The following is a 24,033-nucleotide window of genomic DNA, read 5'->3' on the forward strand; positions in this document are numbered from 1 at the left end:
CCCTTCCCCCCTTATCCTTCCCTCTGCTTTAACCCTCCTCCTACAGGTCTCTACCAGAAACCTCTAAATAACATATGCATAACCATCAAGAGCACTATGCAACTACAAGTACTCCCTAATCAAGGTGTATAGTTTTAGAAATACACTTTCAGTTAGTTTTGTTTATAATTTTTGTTTATTTTTTATTGATGTGATTCTACCTGCCGTATGTGTAATGCCTCATGCCTTCTATTTGTTGTTACTGCTCATAACTGCTATGACCTACATAACTGATCTGTACACGACATCTGTAATTTCATTTCTACCACAATCCGTTAATGATGAAAGATAAGTCCAACTTTAAAATACTTTCTCACAATGTCAAAGGGTTTAACATCCCACAAAAAAGATCCGTTGCCTTTAAGGATTATAAACGGCTTGGCTGTGATGTTGTAATGTTACAAGAGACTCATTTCAGAATAGGAAGGGAGCCCCGTGCCTCCTTTGAGAAATTTGGCACTGTTTACTTTTCTTCTAATAGTTCCAAACGCAATGGAGTCTGCATAATGATAGGGAAAAACGTCCCATTCCATGTGACATCTGTCCATAAAGATAAAATAGGGAGATATCTGATAATTTCAGGGACGTGGAAACATAAACATATAACTTTAGCTAATATTTATGCCCCTGGTGTGGGTGACTCCGGTTTCTTCCATCAGCTTTGTAACAAGCTCCTGGAGTGTCCCGGAGGTACCCTGATTGTGGGCGGCGATTTTAATGTCGCCCTAGATCCTGCAGTGGATTGCTCCACTGGAAAGTCATCGGTCCCCAACGGGACTCTGAAATTAATTAAATCCAAACTAACTTCCCTTGCTGTACATGATGTTTGGAGACTCCATCACCCAACTACAAAAGATTACACTTTCTATTCCCATCCACATCAAAACTATTCCAGAATAGATTATTTACTGACAGATGTCACTAGTCTAGCATATGCCCGAAACTCAATCATCTATCCGATAACGTGGTCAGACCACGCCATGATCAGCTGCACCTTTGATTTCCCTACTCATGCCCCCAACTCAAGAACATGGAGATTGGATGAATCCCTCTTAAAAGACCCACTGACACACATCCAACTAACAAAGTCTATTGAAGACTACTTTAAAACAAACAGTACACCTAATATCTGCCAGCAACATGTTTGGAATGCCCACAAATGTGTTCTCAGGGGTGAATTGATTGCTTTAAAAGCATCCAAACTGAAACAACAACAACACTACTTAGCCTCCCTACTCACAGACTTAACTAAGCTACAAGACATACACAAAAGGTTCCCTAAAGACCACTCCCTACTTGAAAGCCTAGAACATAAGCGTTCGCAACTCAATTGCTATCTAGGGAAGGAGGCCAAACGCAAGGCGCTTTTCCTCAAAAAAACATACTACGAAGGGGCTAACAAACAGGGTAAACTTTTGGCTAGACAGCTAAGGAAGAAAGCTCTTAACAGGTACATTTTACACATTAGAGACGATGGGGGGAAAGATCGACATACATCTGAAGACATAGCGGATAGCTTTAGGAACTACTACAATTCTCTATACAACCTATCTACTGGCATACCCCCACCGACGAGTGTAGCTATTCAGGACTACTTAGAACAATTAAGCCTACCTAAAATTAGTGAAGAACAAAGTTCTAAACTAGATGCACCCTTTTCAGCAGAAGAGATCAAGCTAGCGATTAAGTCACTGAAAGCTGGGAAATCCCCGGGGCCAGATGGGTTTGGTAATGCTTACTATATAACTTTCAAAGACCTCCTGATACCACATCTCTTGGCATATTTCCATAGTATAGATCAAGACAAGCCCTTCCCCCCCCCGGCACTACAGGCTACCATATCGCTGATTCCGAAACCAAACAAATCTAGTACATCAATCCCAAACTATAGACCGATATCTCTTCTGAATTCCGATATCAAGATTTATGCTAAGCTCATAGCCAATAGACTAAATTTAATCCTACCTGCACTTATACATCAAGATCAAGTGGGCTTCGTACCTTACCGTGAGGCGAGAGACAATACGGTACAAAACCTACACTTATTATGGCATGCTAAAACGACCCAAACCCCCTCAATTTGGATTTCCACTGACGCTGAAAAGGCCTTCGACAGAGTCGGATGGCCTTTTCTACAGGCGACATTACAGACCTTTGGCCTCAGTGAAAAAGCGATTCATAGAATATTTGCGTTATATAACAAACCCAGCGCCAAAATTGCTCTTAATGGAATCCTGTCACCCCCACTCCAAATCACAAACGGTACAAGGCAGGGATGTCCCTTGTCTCCATTGCTTTTCACCTGCCTCATTGAAACATTAGCGACTAAAATCAGATTAAATAAAAATATCCATGGTCTAAGAATAAATGGAGATGAATTCAAGATGTCACTCTTCGCAGATGACATCCTTTTTTCCCTAACAGAACCAGAGAAGTCTATACCCCACCTGTTGGAGGAACTAGAGATATTTCACGACCTATCCAATTTCAAAATTAACCAGAGTAAATCTGAAATGCTAGGTGTAGCCATAAACCCCCAAAAGGAAGATGCAATTACAAAAATATGCCCGTTCAAATGGCAGAAAAATTCATTGAAATACCTAGGGATACACCTGGCAGATAGTCATGATATGCTATACAAATTAAACTATGTCACCATTAAAAATGCCCTAATGCGAGACCTTTCTTCTTGGACCAGGAAACCTTTATCTTGGCTAGGGAGGATTAACACAATCAAAATGAACATCTTCCCACGATTGTTGTACATTATGCAGACACTTCCTATCCAACTACCTAGTACATACATCACACAGATGCAACAGCTGTTTGGCTCATTTATTTGGAACAGACGCCCCCCTAGGATAAACAAAAACATAATGTCACGACCAATAACTCAAGGTGGACTGGGAGTTCCAGACATTGACTCATATCGAAGGTCCATATTTCTCCAAAGAATTCTGGACTGGAGGATCCACAGAGATCACAAGAGATGGATGTCTCTAGAAGAGAGCCTAAATATGAGCCATAACCTTCCTTCTATCTGCTGGAACCCTATGTTCCACCTAATCTGTAAACAAATTACTAACCCAATTACACAAGAAACATTAAGAATTTGGGACTCTACTAATAAGACCAATCCATATTTGTCCTCCTGTCCAGGCCCACTGACATCACTCATCCATAACAGCGAGTTCTCTCTATTATCCTCAGTCAGGAACACAGAAATACAGACAAAAGACAAAGAGGTCCTACTTATGCACCTCACTAGTGACGAACAAATAAGATCCCAAGAACAATTAGTAGATGCAGGCTACAACTGGGCCAAAAATTGGTATACATACAGACGGACACATCACTACATCACGACACACCAACAATCCATAAACATGACTAGGTCATTAACCAACATTGAGAAAGTATACACCACCTCACCACCAGTTAAACATAGCCTTTCACATATTTACAATATTCTCACCCAGCTGCCACCAGGCAACCTCCCACGTTCCATTGAGATGTGGGAGAGGGAGCTTGGGATAGTCATTACCCCACAGACGGCGGCAAACATCTTCCATAACACCAAATCTGCTTCCACATCAGCATCCATTAAGGAGCTTAACTATAAAATACTACACGGATGGTATTTGACTCCCAAAAGGTTACACAAACTCTATCCACGATCATCCAACAGATGCTGGCGTTGTGGCCATGTAGGCAGTGGTATGGGTCACATGTGGTGGTGGTGTTCCCAGACGAATACGCTATGGCGATCTATAATCAGTGAGATAGAATCCATTTTTCATACTGTTCTCCCACTTGATCCACTAATATGGCTACTAAACAAACCAATCAAACTGCCCCACTCCCACCATAAACCCCTTCTACGAATTATGACAAATAGTCTGAAAATACTGATGGCACAAAATTGGAGATCACCAGAAATCCCCTCCACACACATGTGGCGTAACAAAGTTACGGATTTGATTGAACTAGAAGAATATGGTTCTTATCTACATGATAAACGTGAGCAATTCATTGAATTGCAAGCGACCTGGGAAACATATATTAATAGCATTAAGTACCAACACACGCCACCTGATAACGATTAGAGATACAGGACCTGCCACATACACAGGGGTGACCCTCTTAGGTGTACAGTTCATGATTATACTTCTATCTTAGTCTTCTTTTTAAATGGAGCTGTTTATATATGAGCGAGGCACTAAGGCACAACGGCGGTTGAAATTGAAATTGCTTGAAATTACTAGAATTACACTGTTTATCTTTATTTTTAAATTTTTTTTTTTATTTTTTTTTATAATTTTTTTTTTCTTTTTTTTTTTTTTTTTCCTCTTTTTATTTCTTGTGTTAAGAAGAAGAAAAAGTTTAAAATGAGAATCCAAGATACATGATTTCTACTGTTAAACTGTTCAAACATGGGGTGACTCTGTATCCCCCCCGCAGCACTGTCCAAATGTCCGTTATTGTATAACTTTGTATGTATATTGTGCTGGTTTTTCTGTATTATGGATTCTTAATAAAAATTAATTTGAAAAAAAAAAAAAAAAATACTATTTTAGAATGTATGTACCATGTTGGTATGAACTTGTTTTCTTAAAAGGACGTAGGGTTGCCATCCAAACAGTGTTTTACCAAGGAGCCAGGAATTGTTAAAGGGACACTGTACCCAAATTTTTTCTTATGTAATTCAGAAAGAGCATGCAATTTTAAGCAACTTTCTAATTTACTCCTATTATAAATTTTTCTTCATTCTCTTGCTATCATTATTTGAAAAAGAAGGCATGTAAGCTTTTTTTGGTTTCAGTACTCTGAACAGCACTTTTTTATTGGTAGATGAATTTATCCACCAATCAGCAAGGACAACCCAGGTTGTTCACCAAAAATGGGCCGGCATCTAAACTTACATTCTTGCATTTCAAATAAAGATACCAAGAGAATTAAGAAAATTTGATAATAGGAGTAAATTAGAAAGTTGCTTAAAATTTCATGCTCAATGTGAATCGCGAAAGAAATTTTTTGGGTACAGTGTCCCTTTAAGTTAACAGAGAAATTCTGTGTTCTTATTTTATATAGGGTAAGGGTGCTGGTGTATTTAGACAATTGATACTACTAAAAGGAGTAAGGAGAGGCTTACTCTTAATAAGAATACACACTATAGCACTCAGCGCTTATGACTTTCAGATCAACTCTAGTTTGAACAGTGTGTGATAGTGCACTTGTGAAACTAAATTAAAACATAACTTTTATTAGGTATATTGTAAAATTAGGAAATAGAAGTAACATTCTGTAGTAAAAGTCTGTAAGTATACCTATGGTATTTCAGATATGGAACATAGATTGGAGCTACATAAGAAGTTCAATTAATGTTACTGAAATTAAGTCTATAGGTATATATAGGCCTCGTGCGGTTTAAAGATGTATCAGTATCTGTCAGGTTATAGGTCAACAAGAGAATAACTGTATTATTAATATTATTTCTTAAATGATAGATAACCTTATTGTTCCCTATATAGTAACAGGAGCATCTATAAGGAAATTTCCGAATGGTTATAGTTTATCTCTGTTCTCAATGCAACATCGTAGTAAAGGGTTGATTTTTGAATTTATACTGTACTGTGTTAGCAGTACTTATATTGTTTTAGTAGATGCCCTTAATATTATTAGACAGATACCAGATATCAGATGTTTGTTAAAGATAAAGATATATTGTCACATCTGACATTGTCTCGTATGCAAAGACTTTCCATATACTATAGTATAATAGCCTAAACCTACTAAAAAGCATTATCCTGCCCTAAACTGCTAGGCATTTATCCTCTAAAGAAAAAAAGCCAACCCCAGTGAAATGCAGCTAAGTTTTTGTAAGTCCAGTGTGCAAGAGGTTGATGTCTCTGATATTTTGTTACAATATACAAAGGATCCTTGTAGCGCAGAGTTCCTAATGGAGGTAGAATTATCCAGAGGAGGCACTTTATAGACTGTGTCAAGAGGGATTTTGCTACATCTAGCTGGTAAAGCCCCGACAGCTGCAGTGAACACTTGGGATGCAATGTTTCTCTTGATATAAGGACTACTTGGCATCTTATGGTTGGACTTTGCTACATCTAACTGTTAAAGTTCTGACAGCTTCAGTGAACACTTTGGATGAGATGTTTCTCTTGATATAAGGACTACTTGGCATCTTATGGTTGGACTTCGTTTGTGCAGTGATCAGACTTCCTGAAGATGGACAAGAGGGAATTCAAGCAGAGAGGGAGCAACCCCATAGAACAAGCAACTACAGCTTAAAGGGCCACTGTAAGTAAATATTTTCTATGCCTGTTACTAACCAACTACCCCAAATACGCTTTTTATCAATAGCATTTCATTAACATATCTCTACCGTATATCAGAAATCTTGTCTGCAAATTTAATTGTTTTCCAAACCCACTCCGTGGGTATCCTTTGCTCTGTACCAATCCGTTTACAATACCTAGGTTTCAAAATGGCGCTTTAAACACAAAGTTATTGGTTTAAGTATTTTGAACACTCAGTGCTGAAAATAGTGGGCAGGATAACGTGACATCATCGGCAAATAAAAGATATAACTTTTAGAACGTTATGAAACTTTGTTTTGAAGAAAATATAGGTCAGTAGGTTTTAATTAATGTTTATTAACTTTAATATGTTAGTTGTTTAGCTTAAAAATTATAACAGAAAGTAATCCTTTAACAATTCATAATTGAGTATCTCCAATACTTTGTTCCTTTAGTTTGAAGATAAATCTATACAGCTATGCTGATATGGACTTTTTATTAACCTCCAAAATACATAATATTGCAATTCACAGTACATACAATACTTCATGACTCTCTACATTACCTCTCTTAAGACATCTACATTTGGAAGTGAAAACATGTTCAGAGGATTAAAGGATGAAGGAGACTGTTCCGCACTGTGCAAGGTCAACTGGAAAGCTTTGGCATGTGCTGATTCTGTGCAACAACTCTGACAAGACAATGCGTCATTCAGATAATCCTAAAGGGGAAAAACACATGTGAATGCTAAATGAATATGACTATTCTGATAAACATTTGAGTTTGAAACATATGTTAACGAACTTCCTCAAGATTTTGAACAGGAGATAATGTACATATTCTTTTGAAAGCAAAAAATGTCAGTGAGACGGGACAAAATTAATCAATCATATCATTCAAGTATATAAGTCACATTCCAAACTTGTTTAATCATAAAAACATAATTTATTCTTACCTGATAAATTCCTTTCTTTCTTGGTGGTGAGAGTACATGAGTCCTTACTGTTGCAAATTCATCACCTGGCTACCAGGAGACAAACACCCCACACACCAGGGGCGAGATTACATATGTGGCACAGGCTTCAGCGCAACTGCTGAAACTCGCACCGCCCGTAATTTCACCTCGCACATCGGGGAATCACATGAACCCTGTTGGCAGTTCATAAAGTGCTGTAAGTCGGATAAACTAGTGATGCCCAGAAATGTGTGCAAATACACATTTCCTGGAGTTGCCAGTGATTTACGGCACTTTAGAAACTGCTGGGGCGCCTAATAAAATAAAAAAATATGTCAAATCTCCTGTAAAAGTCTAAATCGCATCCCGAAAATAAACCCGACACGTAAAACCCCTTATATCCGTAATCCCCCCACATCGTAACTAATAATAAAAGTATTAACCCCTAAATCTGCCAACCCCAACATCGAAATCTACCTAATAGAACTATTAACCCCTAAATCCTCCAACCCCAACATCGCAATCTACCTAATAAAACTATTAACCCCTAACCCGCCATTCACCCACATTGCAATTAACCAAATTAAACTATTAACACCTAATCTGCCATTAACCCACATCGCAATTAACCTAATATATCTATTAACCCCTAAACCACCAAACCTCCACAACACAAATAACTAATTAAATTACTAAGCCCCCTAACCTAACACCCCCTAAATTAATCCCAATTACCTAAATTAAAAAATACTAAGTTACAATTAAAATAAAAAACCTAACATTACTTTAAAAAAATTTTTTAAATTAATCTAAAATTACAAAAAATTAAACCTAATCCCAATGAAAATAAAAAGGCCCCCCAAAATAAAAACACCCCCATTATCTAAACTAAACTACCAATAGCCTTAAAAGGGCCTTTTGAAGGGCATTTCCCTAAGTTAAACAGCTCTTTTACCTTAAAAAAGTCCCCCCTCTAACAGTAAAACCCCCCACCCACCAAACCCCCAAAATAAAAAAAATCCTAAACTACCCATTGCCCCTAAAGGGTCATTTGTATGGCTTTGCCCTTAAAAGGGTATTCAGCTCTTTTACTGCCATTAAAAGGAAATTCAGCTCTTTAACGATTGCCCATTAAATCCCTAATCTAAATTAAAAAAAAAAAAAAAAAAAGTCTAAGTCTAACCCCCAGATAGGTACTTACGGTTCCTGAAGTCCGGCGGTGAAGTCTTCTTCCAAGCGGCGACATCTTCTATATTCATCCAGGACCACGGAACTGAAGACCGGCAACCGTGGAACTGAAGACCGGTGACTGCGGAGCCATGGAGCGTGGAGGATCCTATTTGTACGATCACCGCCGTACACTGAATATTGAATTCAAGTTACGCATTTAAATATGGCGTTCCTTGCATTTCAGTAGCTTTCATCCTATTGGCTTATTTGAATTTGACAATTCAAATAAGCCAATGGATATGCAAGTGACGCCATATTTAAACGCGTACCTTGCATTCAATTCTCAGTGTGCGACAGTGATCGTTCGAAAAGGATCCTCCATAGCTCCGTGGTCCAAGGTGTTCAGTTCTTCAGTCTTCAGACTTCACCGCTGAGTGGAAGAGGACCTTCTCCGCCGGACTTCAGGAACGGTGAATACCTATTTGGGGCTTAGAGTTAGGTTTTTTTTTTTTTTTTTAAATTTTTTTTTTTTTATTTAGATTAGTGATTTTGGGCACTAAAAAAGAACTGAATGTCCTTTTAAGGGCATTGCCCATACAAATGCCCCTTTAAGGGCAAAGGGTAGTTAAGGTACTTTTAAGGACTATTGGTAGTTTAGTTTAGATTATGGGGTGTTTTTTTTTTTTTGTGTTTTTTTTTCATAGGGATAAGGCTTATTTTTTTGGTTTATTATTTTATCTAATGTTTGACTTTTTTATTTTTTGCAATTTTAGATTAATTTAAACTTAGTTTTTTTATTTTTAAAGTAATGTTTTTTTTATTTTAATTGTAACTTGGTGTTAATTTAGGGGGTGTTAGGTTAGGGGCTTAGTAAATTAATTAGTTATTTGCGTTGTGGGTTTTTGGCGGTTTAGGGGTTAATATATTTATTAGGTTAATTAGATATATCGGATCATGTCCGTCCGCACATTAATAAATGGACCCCTATGTATGTTAATAATTATGTGGGAGCACTGGGAGCTGTTTGATTCCTAAATAGGCTTGAAATTGAATTTAAAATTGTAAGAAAGCTTCTCAGAGTCAGACGGACCAATCTCAAAGAATTCTGTCATCAATTCCATTTCCATTCCTTTGTCTTATGATTATACTTTACTTTAAAGAACAGTACACAATGTTTAAATCTACTGGTATGGTATTATTGAATAACCATATAGACTTAAATAAAGGCACAGTCAAGTCCAAAAATTGAGCATGTAATTTAAAACAACTTTCCAATTTACTTTTATCACCAATTTTGCTTTGTTCTCTTGGAATTCTTAGTTGAAAGCTAAACCTAGGAGGTTCATATGCTAATTTCTTAGACCTTGAAGGAGGCCGCCTCTAATCTAAATGCATTTTGATAGTTTTTCACCACTAGAGGGCATTAGTTCACGTGTTTCATATAGATAACATTGAGTTCATGCACGTGAATTTACCATGGAGACAGCTCTGATTGGCTAAAATGCAAGTCTGTCAAAAGAACTGAAATAAGGGGGCCACCTGCTGAGGCTTAGATTCAAGGTAATTACAGAGGTAAAACGTGTATAAATATAACTGTGTTAGTTATGCAAAACTGGGAAATTGGTAATTAAGGGATTATCTATCTTTTAAAACAACAAAAATTCTGTTGTTGACTGTCCCTTTAAGTAACTGTCACCCTTTAATGTTCTTCCTATCACACATTCTTTGTAATATAGTGAAGGGATTTATTCAATTCTTCTTAGAGGCTTTTGGAGTTTTGGGGAGATTTGTTTGCTTGTACCCCTTTGGGGAGAGGGAAATATGGTCAGCCACAGGCAGAACATAAGAAAAATTGGTTTAATTGTCCCTTTGAATAATGTGGTGCATTTATCCTGATCTGACACTCACTGGGATGGAAGGAGACATTGCTTCTTCTTTAACATATACAACTGAAATAAGTAAGAGGCTGACGTCTATAAATCACAAGAACTGCTGCTAAGATGGCATAATACTTAAAGGGACACTGAACCCAAAAAAATCCATTTGTGATTCAGATAGAGCATGCAATTTTAAGCAACTTTCTAATTTACTCCTATTATCAAATTTAATTCATTCTCTTGGTATCTTTATTTGAAAAGCAAGAATTTAAGTTTAGATGCCGGCCCATTTTTGGTGAACAATCTGGGTTGTTCTTGCTGATTGGTGGATAAATTCATCCACCAATAAAAAAATGCTGTCCACAGTCTGAACCAAAAAAAAAAGCTTAGATGTCTTCTTTTTCATATAAAGCTAGCAAGAGAACAAAGACAATTTGATAATAGGAGTAAATTAGAAAGTTGCTTAAAATTGCAAGCTCTATCTGAATCACGAAAGAAAAAATTTGGGTTCAGTGTCTTTTTAACTTTCATACACACCGCCACTAGCAATAGTTATATAGGAAACATATCTTGTGTCTAACAGGGAATGCCACATTTAAAGGGACATAATACTCATATGCTAAATCACTTGAAACTGATGCAGTATAACTGTAAAAAGCTGACAGGAAAATATCACCTGAGCATCTCTATGTAAAAAAGGAAGATATTTTACCTCACAATCTCCTCAGCTCAGCAGAGTAAGTTCTGTGTAAAAAGTTATACTCAGCTGCTGCTCAGCTGCAGGTAAAAAAAAAAAAAATGAAATGAACAGCAGCCAATCAGCATCAACAGTGCTGAGGTCATGAACTCTTTTACTGTGATCTCATGAGATTTCACTTAACTCTCGTGAGATTTCATTGTAAACTTCCTTACACTGAATAGGGAAATAAGATGAGTGTGCACGAAAGCTTGCTCCTTCCGCTGTCCCGGGACAGACATACTGATTTGCTGCTTAGAAGTCCTTTACAATGGAATGTGGCTACTGAGAAACTTTTGAGGTAAACTATCTTTCTTTTTTACATAGAGATGTTCAGGTGATATTTTCTAGTCAGCTTTTTACAGTTATGCTGCATCACTTTCAAGTGTTTAAACATTTGGGTATTAAGGCCCTTTAACAGTTTAAGCTTATTTGAAGATGATAGTTTATTTAAAGCTGTGTTCCATTTTAAAGGGACACGAACCAAAATATTTTTCTTTCATGATTCAGAAAGAATATATAATTTTAAAGCAACTTTACAATTTACTTCTGTTATTAATTTTGCTTCATTCTCTTTTGTATCCTTTGTTGAAGGCAGTAATGCACTACTGGGAGCTAGCTGAACATACTGGGTGAGCCAATTACAAAAGGCATGCACGTGCAGCTACCAGTCAGCAGTTTGCTGCCAGTAGTGAATTGCTGCTCCTGCTCTTGATATATGGATAGGAAGTAGAAGCTTAAAGATACTTGATGATGAAATGCGAGTGTCTTTATCTAATATTCCACCAAATATTCAGAATCTGTGTTCATCCCCTCAACCTCATACATCCCATTAAAATGGTAAGTAGTTATTGGTGATATTAAACTTTCTTTTAATTCTTGCACATACTTACATACTGTAAATACATAGTTATTATATCATTTATGTATGTGTCCGTATATCTTAAAACAAGTTAGTTTAATCTCCTGTTTGCTAGTACAACTGAATTACTGTGTCGCGAAATGATGTAGGTTTAAAAAGTGTGTCACAGAGCAGCGGCCATCTTCAGTCGCAATATTTGGTGCTGCTTCAGTTTACAAAACTTTTTACCTATAATCTGGGTCATATGAGATCACATAAAAGCACAACTTGGACAACCTGTTTTGCAACATGATCCTGAGTGGATTGAGCCCTGTATTGCGGATCTCAGCAGCCCTCATATACCGGAGTCATCATCTGAGGTTGAGGCCTCAATAATTACCCCCCGGCAGGAGCCTTTGAGTCCCTGCCATATTGCAACATCGATTATATGTTGCTTTTTGCTAAGGAAGGTTGTTACACATTTTCCTATCCCCAATGGCATGTGTGGAGCAAGTGTCAGAGGAGAAAGTGCTTACACTCCTGGAGGAACATTTCAACATGTTGAACGCATGGTTGGATAGCCGCATTGACAAATTCCTCATTTCCCCGGATGCTAAGAATGGCGACCGGACCCCTCCTCCGCACAGCTCAGCTGTCATTCATGAGAGCAATACACGAGTGGGTGTTGTGCCGGAGGAGCAGGCTAATATTACTACTTACCTCTGGCGTACCTCGATGTGGATGGCGATCCGGTTCCTACAGGCTCCAAGAATCGAGGGTACAACATAGGAGCGGGAGTGCTTTTTGGTGGCCGATGTGATGGTGCCCTCTCTTTTGGTCGCCCCTGGAGGCCTAAGTGATTTTCGGAGGGGGGAGACTGACCCCTCAAAGCCCCGGTTGTGTGCACTTCTTTGGATGGAGATTCTGCTGGCTTTTCCGGGGTTTTTATCAGCTGGATGGGTCATACAGGTGCCGGTGCAGGCATGCAAAGTAGGTGTAGTCTGAAGATTAGGCTTGATTCTGGGGGAGTGAGAAGCCTATCGCTGGGATATTTTGTGACTATCTTATAGTGATATACCTACCAACCGGTAACTTCTGTGATGAATACAGTGCCTGACAACTGAGTATGTATCTTGTGCTACCAACTTTTTTGAGACTCACCCATGCCTTTTCTTCTTTGTATATGTGAGGCCTATTGGGTCATTATCTGTAAAAACACACTGTTATTCACGCTATTCCCAACTTATGTCATATATATACAGTTGAGCTTCTCATGCTTATAAGCATATTCTTGCACCCAGTATGAATATATATATTAGTACTGTTGTCTAAATATTTTGCCCTCTTGGGCTTCAAAGCGAATAATTTATTTAAATAGGTACTCTTTATTATATTCACAGACTCCATTCACTGATTTGGAGTCATATTTCCTCTAGTTGTGATCTGGAGCATATTGCTTGTATTCTGGTTAAAGGGGGAAAGCTTAATAATTAAGTTAATAGGTGTGAATTTTCACTTAACCTATAATCCAATAATAAACATATGGATTTGCTCTGTCAGCGGCCGAGATGGGGCGTCCTGTTGAGACATTTTATATTTTCCTAGGAGGTAACGAGAACTATAGTTATAAGCATGCTTTCCTCCCTTATACTGATGCAGAATACTATTTGTATACTATATCCATTTTAGATTAGAATCTACAAGCTAAGTAGTGTATTTTCTATTGAGCTGCTGTCTTCTAAATATTAAATGATCCAAGAGTGGCCCTATATGTATTATTCCCTCCAAACCCCTCTTTTTCCAGGGAACTCTGTTACCAAGTAATCCAAAAGAGGCTGTTTTTTTTTTGTTTTTTTTTTTTTGTTTGTTTGTTATTTGGGGCCATCCTGCTGTAATGTATGTTATTATATAAGGGGGAAAGCTCTATTAGCTCTATTAATAACCTGTTAATGATGTTGATGTCATGAAGTATATATCTCCCATTTTATTGTCTATAGCTACTAGATACTCAATATTATAGAATAACTCCTTACTGGATATTTGATTCTGTATATGTTATGGACACACAAAGACCTATTTCTTTTCTTTTAGAGATCTGCTGGGAAAACTAGGTCTCCTGATTAGCATTTGATCTGTTGTGATATGTATATATAAAATGAGGTGCCGCTCATGGCCTAATGTATTTCCTACTGTTTAGGAACTTATACTGTTTATAGTTATAGGACGTGCCTATGTATTAAATGCGTAAGACATGATGTATGTATTTAGGCATGTTGCCATGAAAACATGTGATACTGTTTATCTATGTCATTGCTACCTCAATAAAAATTATTATTAAAAAAAAAAAAAAGTGTGTCACAAACATGAAAAATTTGGAAAGCTCTGGTCTACACCATTACATTTACATTTATACATCCTGTTGTAGGAAATACACAGTGGTAGCAGATCATATAATAACATTATTTATGTATTTATTTTAAAGCTATTAATGGAACATGGAACTCTAACTCTGCATCCAGCACTATTGATATTGAGAGCCATATGGAGTGGATAGGGTTGCATGGTTGTCAAAATGTTGATCAGGTTATATTTTTTTAAATATGATTTCAACACAAAATCAAGACTAGACTACACTTAATTCTAACCATGCATCCTGGCAATTATTACACCATAGGAATGCTACCCCCTTAAAGGGACACTGAACCCAATTTTTTTCTTTTCTGATTCAGATAGAGCATGACATTTTAAGCAACTTTCTAATTTACTCCTATTATCATTTTGTCTTCATTCTCTTGCTATCTTTATTTGAAAAAGAAGGCATCTAAGCATTTTTTTTATTCAGAACTCTGGACAGCACTTTTTTATTGGTGGATGAATATATCCACCAATCAGCAAAGACAACCCAGGTTGTTCACCTAAAAATGGGCCGGCATCTAAACTTACATTCTTGCATTTCTAATAAAAAAAAAACAAGAGAATGAAGAAAATTTGATAATAGGAGTAAATTAGAAAGTTGCTTAAAACTGCATGCTCTATCTGAAACAGTAAAGAAAAAAATTGGGTTCAGTGTCCCTTTAATGAACTTTATATATACAGTATGTGTGTACATATACATATATTCATATAAACATATACACACACATTATATATATATATATATATATATATATATATATATATATATATATATATATATACTATAATTGCGTTTGTAATGTCCGTCGACATCGGCAGTTGTGCACGCATCCTCAATGGAATGTTGGCAGCGCAAGACCAAAATATTTCACCTGCATGCTACTTTGCTGCATCCAGTGGATTCTGAAAATGGCAGGGTGGTGAAAGAATCCATGGATGCAGCAAAGGCAAACGGAGCATTACAAAAACAAAAAATAACCGCCCGCATCAAGTATTAAAAATAAATAAATAAATAACAGCCCGCATGAAGTATATAAAAAAAAAAAGAACCTCCCACATGAAGTATTAACACCTACACTGCAAACCCACACATCGCAAAATAATAAAGTTATTAACCCCTTAATCATCAACCATCCACACTGCATTAAACCTAATTGCCCTATTAACCCCTAAACCGTAAAACCCCCACATTGCAATAAACCTAATTACCGTATTAACCCCTAAACTGCAAAACCCCCACATCGCAATAAACCTAATTACCCTATTAACCCCTAAACCGCAAAAAAACCCACATCGCAATAAAGATTATTAACCTATTAACCCCTAAACCGCAAAAAACCCAAATCGCAATAAACCTAATTAACTTATTAACCCCTTAAACCGCCATAACCCAAGACGCAAATAACTAATTAAATAACTAAGAACCCTAACCTAACACCCCTTAAATTTACCCAAATTACCTAAACTAATAAATTCTAAAGTTACAAAAAATAAAAAAGCTAAGTTTACAAAAAATAAAAAGGAAATTTATGCTTACCTGATTTCTTTTACAATATACCGAGTCCACGGGTTTCATCCTTACTTGTGGGATATAATCCTCCTGCTAACAGGAAGTGGCAAAGAGCACCACAGCAGAGCTGTTATATAGCTCCTCCCTTAACTCCTCCCCCCAGTCATTCGACCGAAGGTATAGGAAGAGAAAGGGAAAAACTAAAAGGGTGCAGAGGTGACTGAAGTTTAGAAAAAATAAATCCTGTCCCAAAATGACAGGGTGGGACGTGGACTCTGTATATAGTAAAAGAAATCAATTTATCAGGTAAGCATAAATTTCCTTTTCTTTTACAAGATATACAGAGTCCACGGGTTTCATCCTTACTTGTGGGATAACCAATACCAAAGCTTTAGGACACGGATGAAAGAGAGGGATAAGACAGGAACCTAAACAAAAAGGTACCACTGCTTGAAGCACCTTTCTCCCAAAAATAGCCTCAGAAGAAGCAAAAGTATCAAATTTGTATAATTTGGAAAAAGTATGAAGGGAGGACCAAGTCGCAGCCTTACAAATCTGTTCAACAGAAGCATCGTTTTTAAAAGCCCATGTGGAAGCCACAGCTCTAGTGGAAAGAGCCGTAATTTTTTCAGGAGGCTGCTGTCCAGCAGTCTCGTATGCCAGGCGGATGATGCTTTTCAGCCAAAAAGTGAGAGAGATAGCCGTAGCTATTTGACCCCTACGTTTTCCAGAATAAACAACAAACAGAGAAGATGTTTGACGGAAATCCTTGGTTGCTTGTAAATAAAATTTTAAAGAACGAACCACATCCAAGTTATGTAACAGACGTTCCTTCTTAGAAGAAGGATTAGGACACAAGGAAGGAAGAACAATTTCCTGATTAATATTCTTATTTGAAACAACCTTAGGAAGGAATCCAGGTTTAATACGCAAAACCACCTTATCAGAATGGAATATAAGATAAGGGGAATCACATTGTAACGCAGAAAGCTTGGAAACTCTTCTAGCAGAAGAGATAGCAACTAAAAACAAAACTTTCCAAGATAACATCTTAATATCTATGGAATGCATGGGTTCAAATGGAACCCCTTGAAGAACATTAAGAACTAAATTCAAACTCCATGGCGGAGCAATAGGTTTAAACACAGGCTTGATCCTGATCAAAGCCTGACAAAATGCCTGAACGTCTGTCTGAGACATCTGCCAGACGCTTGTGAAGTAAAATCGACAAAGCAGAAATTTTTACCTTTAAGGAACTAGCTGATAATCCCTTCTCCAATCCTTCTTGGAGAAAAACAGAATCCTAGGAATCCTAACCTTACTCCATGAGTAGCCCTTGGATTCACACCAATAAAGATATTTACGCCATATCTTATGATAAATTTTTCTAGTGACCGGCTTGCGAGCCTGAATCAGAGTATCAATAACCGACTCAGAGAAACCTCGCTTAGATAAAATCAAACATTCAATCTCCAAGCAGTCAGCTGCAGAGAAGTTAGATTTGGATGTTGGAATGGACCTTGAATGAGAAGGTCCTGTCTCAATGGCAGTTTCCACGGTGGCAGAGACGACATGTCCACTAGATCTGCATACCAGGTCCTGTGTGGCCACGCAGGCGCTATTAGGATTACTGAAGCCCTCTCCTGTTTGATTCTTGCAATAACACGAGGTAGGAGAGGAAAAGATGGAAACACATAAGCCAGGTTGAACGACCAAGGCACTGCTAGAGCATCTATCAGTACAGCCTGGGGATCCCTTGACCTGGATCCGTAACGTGGAAGTTTGGCATTCTGTCGAGATGCCATCAGATCCAATTCCGGCGTGCCCCATTGATGAATCAAAGTTGCAAACACCTCCGGATGGAGTTCCCACTCCCCCGGATGAAAAGTCTGACGACTTAGAAAATCCGCCTCACAGTTCTCCACTCCTGGGATATAGATCGCAGATAGATGGCAAGAGTGTGTCTCCGCCCATCGGATTATCTTTGATACTTCTATCATAGCTAGAGAACTCCTTGTTCCCCCCTGATGATTGATATATGCCACAGTCGTGATATTGTCCGACTGGAACTCCTCCCCCCCTGCCCCCAAAGACCTGCTAAATTGATCCGGTCCCACTCCGAAACACAGCCTCACTGTCTGGTCCCAACCGGAGCTAATGGCTTCCGTTCTCTCCAGAATCTAACTGCGCACTGAGGCGCGAAAATTAGGCCTCGCCCATCATGCCTGATGAGCCGAAAAACTTAAGAAACCGCATGGGAAGCGGTTTAAACAACCGGCCAAGAAATAAATGTGAAATATACATGCCATGTGAACCCCTCAGATATAAATAAAATAAAGTCAGCCTTGATAAGCCCTATATTCGTTAATATTAAGCGTTTCCTAGGCTGCCCCAGTGTCTAAAACCACATAGCCCTTAAGTATCCCATGTTTATCTCTAGTAGGGATAATTATACACAGGTTGCTACAGTACCACCCTAACAAGGATTACTGCTCACCCTTTCCCAGCATGGGGAATATGTCAGCCAAATTCTGATATACCAGGTCTCCTCAGAATGTAAATGACTGCACATACCTTAATACTGCTTGCAGCAAGAAACTTTCCCTCATACTGAAGATTTCTCCTGTACTTCCTCAGCAAATATTGTGGGAACCAACATGGATCTTAGTTACAACTGCTAAGATCATCAAACTCAAGGCAGAATTCTTCTTCTATGTCCTGCCTGAGGAAAAACAGTACTCTCCGGTACCATTTAAAATAAAAAATTCTTGATTGAAGAAAACTAAAACTATAATTTTATCACCACATAAACTTTACCCTTCCTATTGCTAGCATAGGCAAAGAGAATGACTGGGGGGAGGAGTTAAGGGAGTAGCTATATAACAGCTCTGCTGTGGTACTCTTTGCCACTTCCTGTTAGCAGGAGGATTATATCCCACAAGTAAGGATGAAACCCATGGACTCGGTATAACTTGTAAAAGAAAAAGGCTAACATTACAGAAAATAACAAATCAAATTACCAAATTTTAAAAAATTAAACCTAATCCCTAAGAAAATAAAAAACCCTCCAAAATAAAAACACCCCCTAATAATAAACTACCAGTAGCACATAAAAGAGCTTTTTGCAGGGCATTGCTCCAAGATAATCAGCTCTTTTACATCCAAAATACACCAAGTCCCCCCTAACAGTAAAATCCCCCCACCCACCAAACCCCCCAAAATAAAAAACCTAACACTAAAAAAAATAATCTACCCATTGCCCTGATAAGGGCATTTGGATGCTTATTGCCCTTAAAAGGGCATTTAGCTCTTTTACAAATTACCCCCAAAAAAACCTGTAAAAAAAAAAAAAAAAAAAAAAAAAACATTTTAAAAAAACCTAACACTAAAGTCCCAAATAGCTACTCACAGGTCCTGAAGTCCGGCGGAGAAGATCTTCTACCAGACGGGTCCATCATCTTCATCCACAGCAAAGGCGGAGCAGAGATGCGGAGCGGTGTTTCCAGATGTCGCGATCCTCGGAGGCGGCGATGGTCCTTGGCGGCGGTTCCCGGCAGCGGTGCTCCAACAGCCAATAAGATTTCACTGGCTCTCATCCTATTGGCTGTTGAACAGCCAATAGGATGAGAGCAAGTGAAATTCTATTGGCTGTTCACCAACCAATAAGATTTCACTTGCTCTCATCCTATTGGCTGATGTGAAAATATCAGCCAATAGGAATGCAAGGTACCCCAATAAATATGGGGTACCTTGCATTTAATCTTCAGTGTGTGGCGGACGATCGCATGAAGAGGAACCTCCACGGCGCCGCGGAGCACCGCCACCAGGAACCTCCGCCAAGGATCGTCACATCTGGAAACACTGCTCTGCTTCTCCGCTCCACGCCGCCTTCATTGTGGATGAAGATGATGGACCCGTTTGGAAGAAGATCTCCGCCGGACTTGTTTTTTTAAAAAATGTTGTGTTTTTTATTTTATTTTTTTAACTTAGGGGTTTTTGGGCAATTTGTAAAAGAGCTAAATGCCCTTTTAAGGGCAATGCCCATCCAAATGCCTATTTCAGGGTAATGGGTAGTTAAGTTTTTTTTAGTGTTAACTTTTTTATTTTGGGGGGTTTGGTGGGTGGGGGGGATTTGACTGTTATGGGGGACTTGGTGTATTTTGGATGTAAAAGAGCTTTTTATTTTGGTGGGCTTTTTATTTTCATAGGGATTAGGTTTAATTTTTTTAAATTTGGTAATTTGATATTTTATTTTCTGTAATGTTAGCCTTTTTTTATTTTTTGTAAACTTAGCTTTTTTTTTGTAACTTTAGAATTTAGTAGTTTAGGTATTTTGGGTAAATTTAGGGTGTGTTAGGTTAGCTGCTTAATTATTTAATTAGTTATTTGCGTTGTGGGTTATGGTGGTTTAAGGGGTTAATAAATTAAATAGGTTTATTGCAATGTGGGGGGTTTGCGGTTTAGGGGTTAATAGGGTAATTAGGTTTATTGCAATGTGGGGGTTTTGCGGTTTAGGGGTTAATAGGGTAATTAGGTTTATTGTGATGCGGGGGGTTCTCGGATTAGGGGTTATTAATTTTAACTTGTGATTTTTTGGGGAGGGCGGAAATATAGGTAAAGAAGTGTTATATTTATTGTTGGGAGGCGGCTCAGTCTACACATTATTTATACAGTCACAATGCATAGTGACTGTATATATAATGTAGACAATAACACTTCTATAATAAGAATTTGTAAAATAAATATATATATATATATATATATATATATATATATATATATCCTCTCCAAGAACACAGGCACTCACTGTTCTTTATAAAAGGTAATCCTTTATTCAATCCATTAAAACGATAATAATACCATGACGTTTCGGCACACCATCGTGCCTTTATCAAATGTATCAAAATATTAAAAAGCTTCATATCAAACTTACCCCAAATCACCTCTTAAATACTACTGGAATATAGCACATGCCGCCAGCTCATCATGTGTAAAATCGGCGTCTGACGTCATCAGGGAGCGCTGATCTGTGCGCCCTGTGAGATCGTAGGGCCGACGTTGCCATGGCAACATGAAAACTATGCACAGTTACTCGGCGAATGTGCAATAGACCAATAGATATATTTGCATGTCGAGTGTGTCGCCGATTACACATATTGACGGAGTTCCCCATACTTATTATAATGGGGCAAAGTACCGCAAGTCTCAAACTATTGGACAAAAACGATGTCTATATCAGCGCAACACTCCCAGCAGATAATACTAAAAACAAAGCGCGTAAAAAACATTTCACCCTCTACACCAAAAGAAAGGGATTGTCACCTCCCAACTCACTCGTGTCATTAGGAACAATAGTGAGATACCTATGCTACATCAACAACTGGAAGAAATGGACACGAAACTAGTGGAGAGAGGCTATGCTAGAGAGATGGATAAGAGGGCACGTGATGATCTTATGGATCCCACTAATCTGGAAAAAAGGCAAAGGACAACCAAGTCAGACCCTGACCGGATCAACATGGTTACTACATATACATCAGATTCGAGACACCTCACTGAGGCGGTCCGGAGGCATTGGCCAGTGGTAGGCAGTGATCCCACACTACCATTTGGGAGGGTGGCTGCCCCCAGAATAGCATACCGAAGAGCAAATAACCTAAGGGACATATTGGTTAAGTCAGATCCAATAAGGAATTACAAAAAGGATACTTGGCTTAAACCCACGAAGATGGGCTGTTTTCCCTGTTCTGGATGTGTAACCTGCAATGGTATGCTTAGGGGCAATTCGTTTCAGCACCCTCACAGCAACAAAAGATTCGACATTAGGCATCGGCTTACCTGCACCAGCGTATATGTAGTATACATGATTATTTGCCCATGTTCCAGTGTATACATCGGTAAAACTGTAACAACTTTCCGCTAGCGTATGGCAAACCACCGGTGTGCTATACGGGAGGCCCTACACACTGGTGAATCAGAACAACCAGTAGCTAGGCATTGCATCCAACATAAACATGCGGTTTTAAGTTTACGCACAATGCTTATAGATCATATACCCCCACTCCCAAGGGGAGGTGACAGGGGGAACCTGTTACTACAATGCGAAACCAAGTGGATCTACAGGCTAAATACCATCTCTCCATATGGCCTCAATACCTCACTGGACTTCAGCCCTTTCTACTAGATAAATTCTGTTTTTGCAACATAATCAGAGTACACAGATTTGTCCTGTTATAGCGTATGGGTCTTAAAAATGGACATATAATCATTTCTCACATATTGTTCCCATGTCTCTACCATAATACTAGTAGGCATGAATACGAGCTAGTATCTCACTTTATATGTAAATTGGAGTAGTTAACTGTCACTATGACATCAAATGCTTTTTTGATACTTTTCACTCATTATGATATGGATACAATGTTATATAGATGCTCCTTTCTAACACATTTTTGAATTTTATATACTATGTTTTTTACGCATTTTGTTTTTAGTATTATCTGCTGGGAGTGTTGCGCTGATATAGACATCGTTTTTGTCCAATAGTTTGGAGACTTGCGGTACTTTGCCCCATTATAATAAGTATGGGGAACTCCGTCAATATGTGTAATTGGCGACACACTCGACATGCAAATATATCTATTGGTCTATTGCATATTCGCCGAGTAACTGTGTATAGTTTTCATGTTGCCATGGCAACGTCGGCCCTACGATCTCACAGGGCGCACAGATCAGCGCTCCCAGATGACGTCAGACGCCGATTTTACACACGATGAGCTGGCGGCATGTGCTATATTCCAGTAGTATTTAAGAGGTGATTTGGGGTAAGTTTGATATGAAGCTTTTTAATATTTTGATACATTTGATAAAGGCACGATGGTGTGCCGAAACGTCATGGTATTATTATCGTTTTAATGGATTGAATAAAGGATTACCTTTTATAAAGACCAGTGAGTGCCTGTGTTCTTGGAGAGGATACGAATTGGCTTGCAGTGCACCTTGGCAGTTGAATTGGTGTAAGATTGTGCTGTCCTCTATTTGGACTATATATATATATATATATATATATATATATATATATATATATATATATATATATATATATGTATATAATGCACATACTGATACTTTAATAAAAATAATTTAGCATTTAGCCGTATGTATTGAAAGGAAGTGTATGTATAAGTGTCAGTTTGTACATGATTTTTATTAATGCTTATTTTTTCAGTGTTAGTGTCTACATTATTGATACAGTAACTATGCATTGTTACTGTATAAATTATGTGTGGGCGGAGTTTTCGGAAATTCCTGATTGCAAATTCCGAAAATATTTTACGAGCATAGGAATTAACATATACGTCAGTGGCAAACACTGCACGTTTGTGGAAAGCCACTCCTCTCGCTTGCGGCAAAACGTGCGTCGCTCGCGACTAACCACGCCCATTCCTCACGCCAGTTATTTAATTTAAATAATAAGTTAAAACATTATCTGACGCAGTTAGGAAAAAGCAGTCTGTGAGGAGAGTTGTTGTAGAGAGAGATCAGTTAATTTAATAGCGTAACATCGTATTTAGTTTAATTTTTGAGCATTATTAGCTATTCTATCCAAAAGCTTTTATAAAAGCTAAAGATAAGCCTGTTTTTTTATTTTTAACAGCTTTTTCAAAGCTTAAGTTGTTTAAAAACTTACTTTGGTAGCTTTATTATATATCCTGTAGCTTTATTAGAAATGACCTATTTTCAATATATTTAGGACAGCAGTCCATTCAAATAAGGTCTGAGTACGGGGGTGAAACCCTGAAACGTCACTTAGTTAAATTTTGTAAATTTTTTAAAAAAAATTGAAAATTTTGTAGATTGTAAACGGAGAGTGCCTGCCTTTTTCTTGGATTGTTTGTACCTTTTTGCTGTGCACCCCATTCATTATTTGAGAGTGCTTTTCCGTTTGACACTGGTTATATATAAATATATATATATATATATATATATATATATATATATATATATATAATACATCTGTAGATTAATTTATTAATATATATAGATAAAAGCAGCATTGCTAAATAAAGTGTTGTTATATCTGTAACATTATAACAAAAATAAATATTATTGCTAAATCGGTAGCCTTATTATCTATACTATATTTGGAATATATTTAGGACAACAGTCCATCCAG

General features: G+C 37.8%; 1 protein-coding gene across 1 annotated transcript in view; it reads right to left on the bottom strand.

Annotated features, from left to right (window-relative positions):
• Window positions 1-24,033, bottom strand: part of KIAA0825 (KIAA0825 ortholog) — a 1,109,509-nt gene that overhangs the window by 556,211 nt on the left and 529,265 nt on the right. The window contains exon 18 of the mRNA XM_053701492.1: window positions 6,919-7,074. Coding sequence (XP_053557467.1) covers window positions 6,919-7,074 — 156 coding nt within the window. The remainder of the gene's footprint in view (window positions 1-6,918; window positions 7,075-24,033) is intronic.

Source organism: Bombina bombina, chromosome 2 (genome assembly GCF_027579735.1).
Source record: "Bombina bombina isolate aBomBom1 chromosome 2, aBomBom1.pri, whole genome shotgun sequence".
In the NCBI taxonomy this organism is placed as follows: domain Eukaryota; kingdom Metazoa; phylum Chordata; class Amphibia; order Anura; family Bombinatoridae; genus Bombina; species Bombina bombina.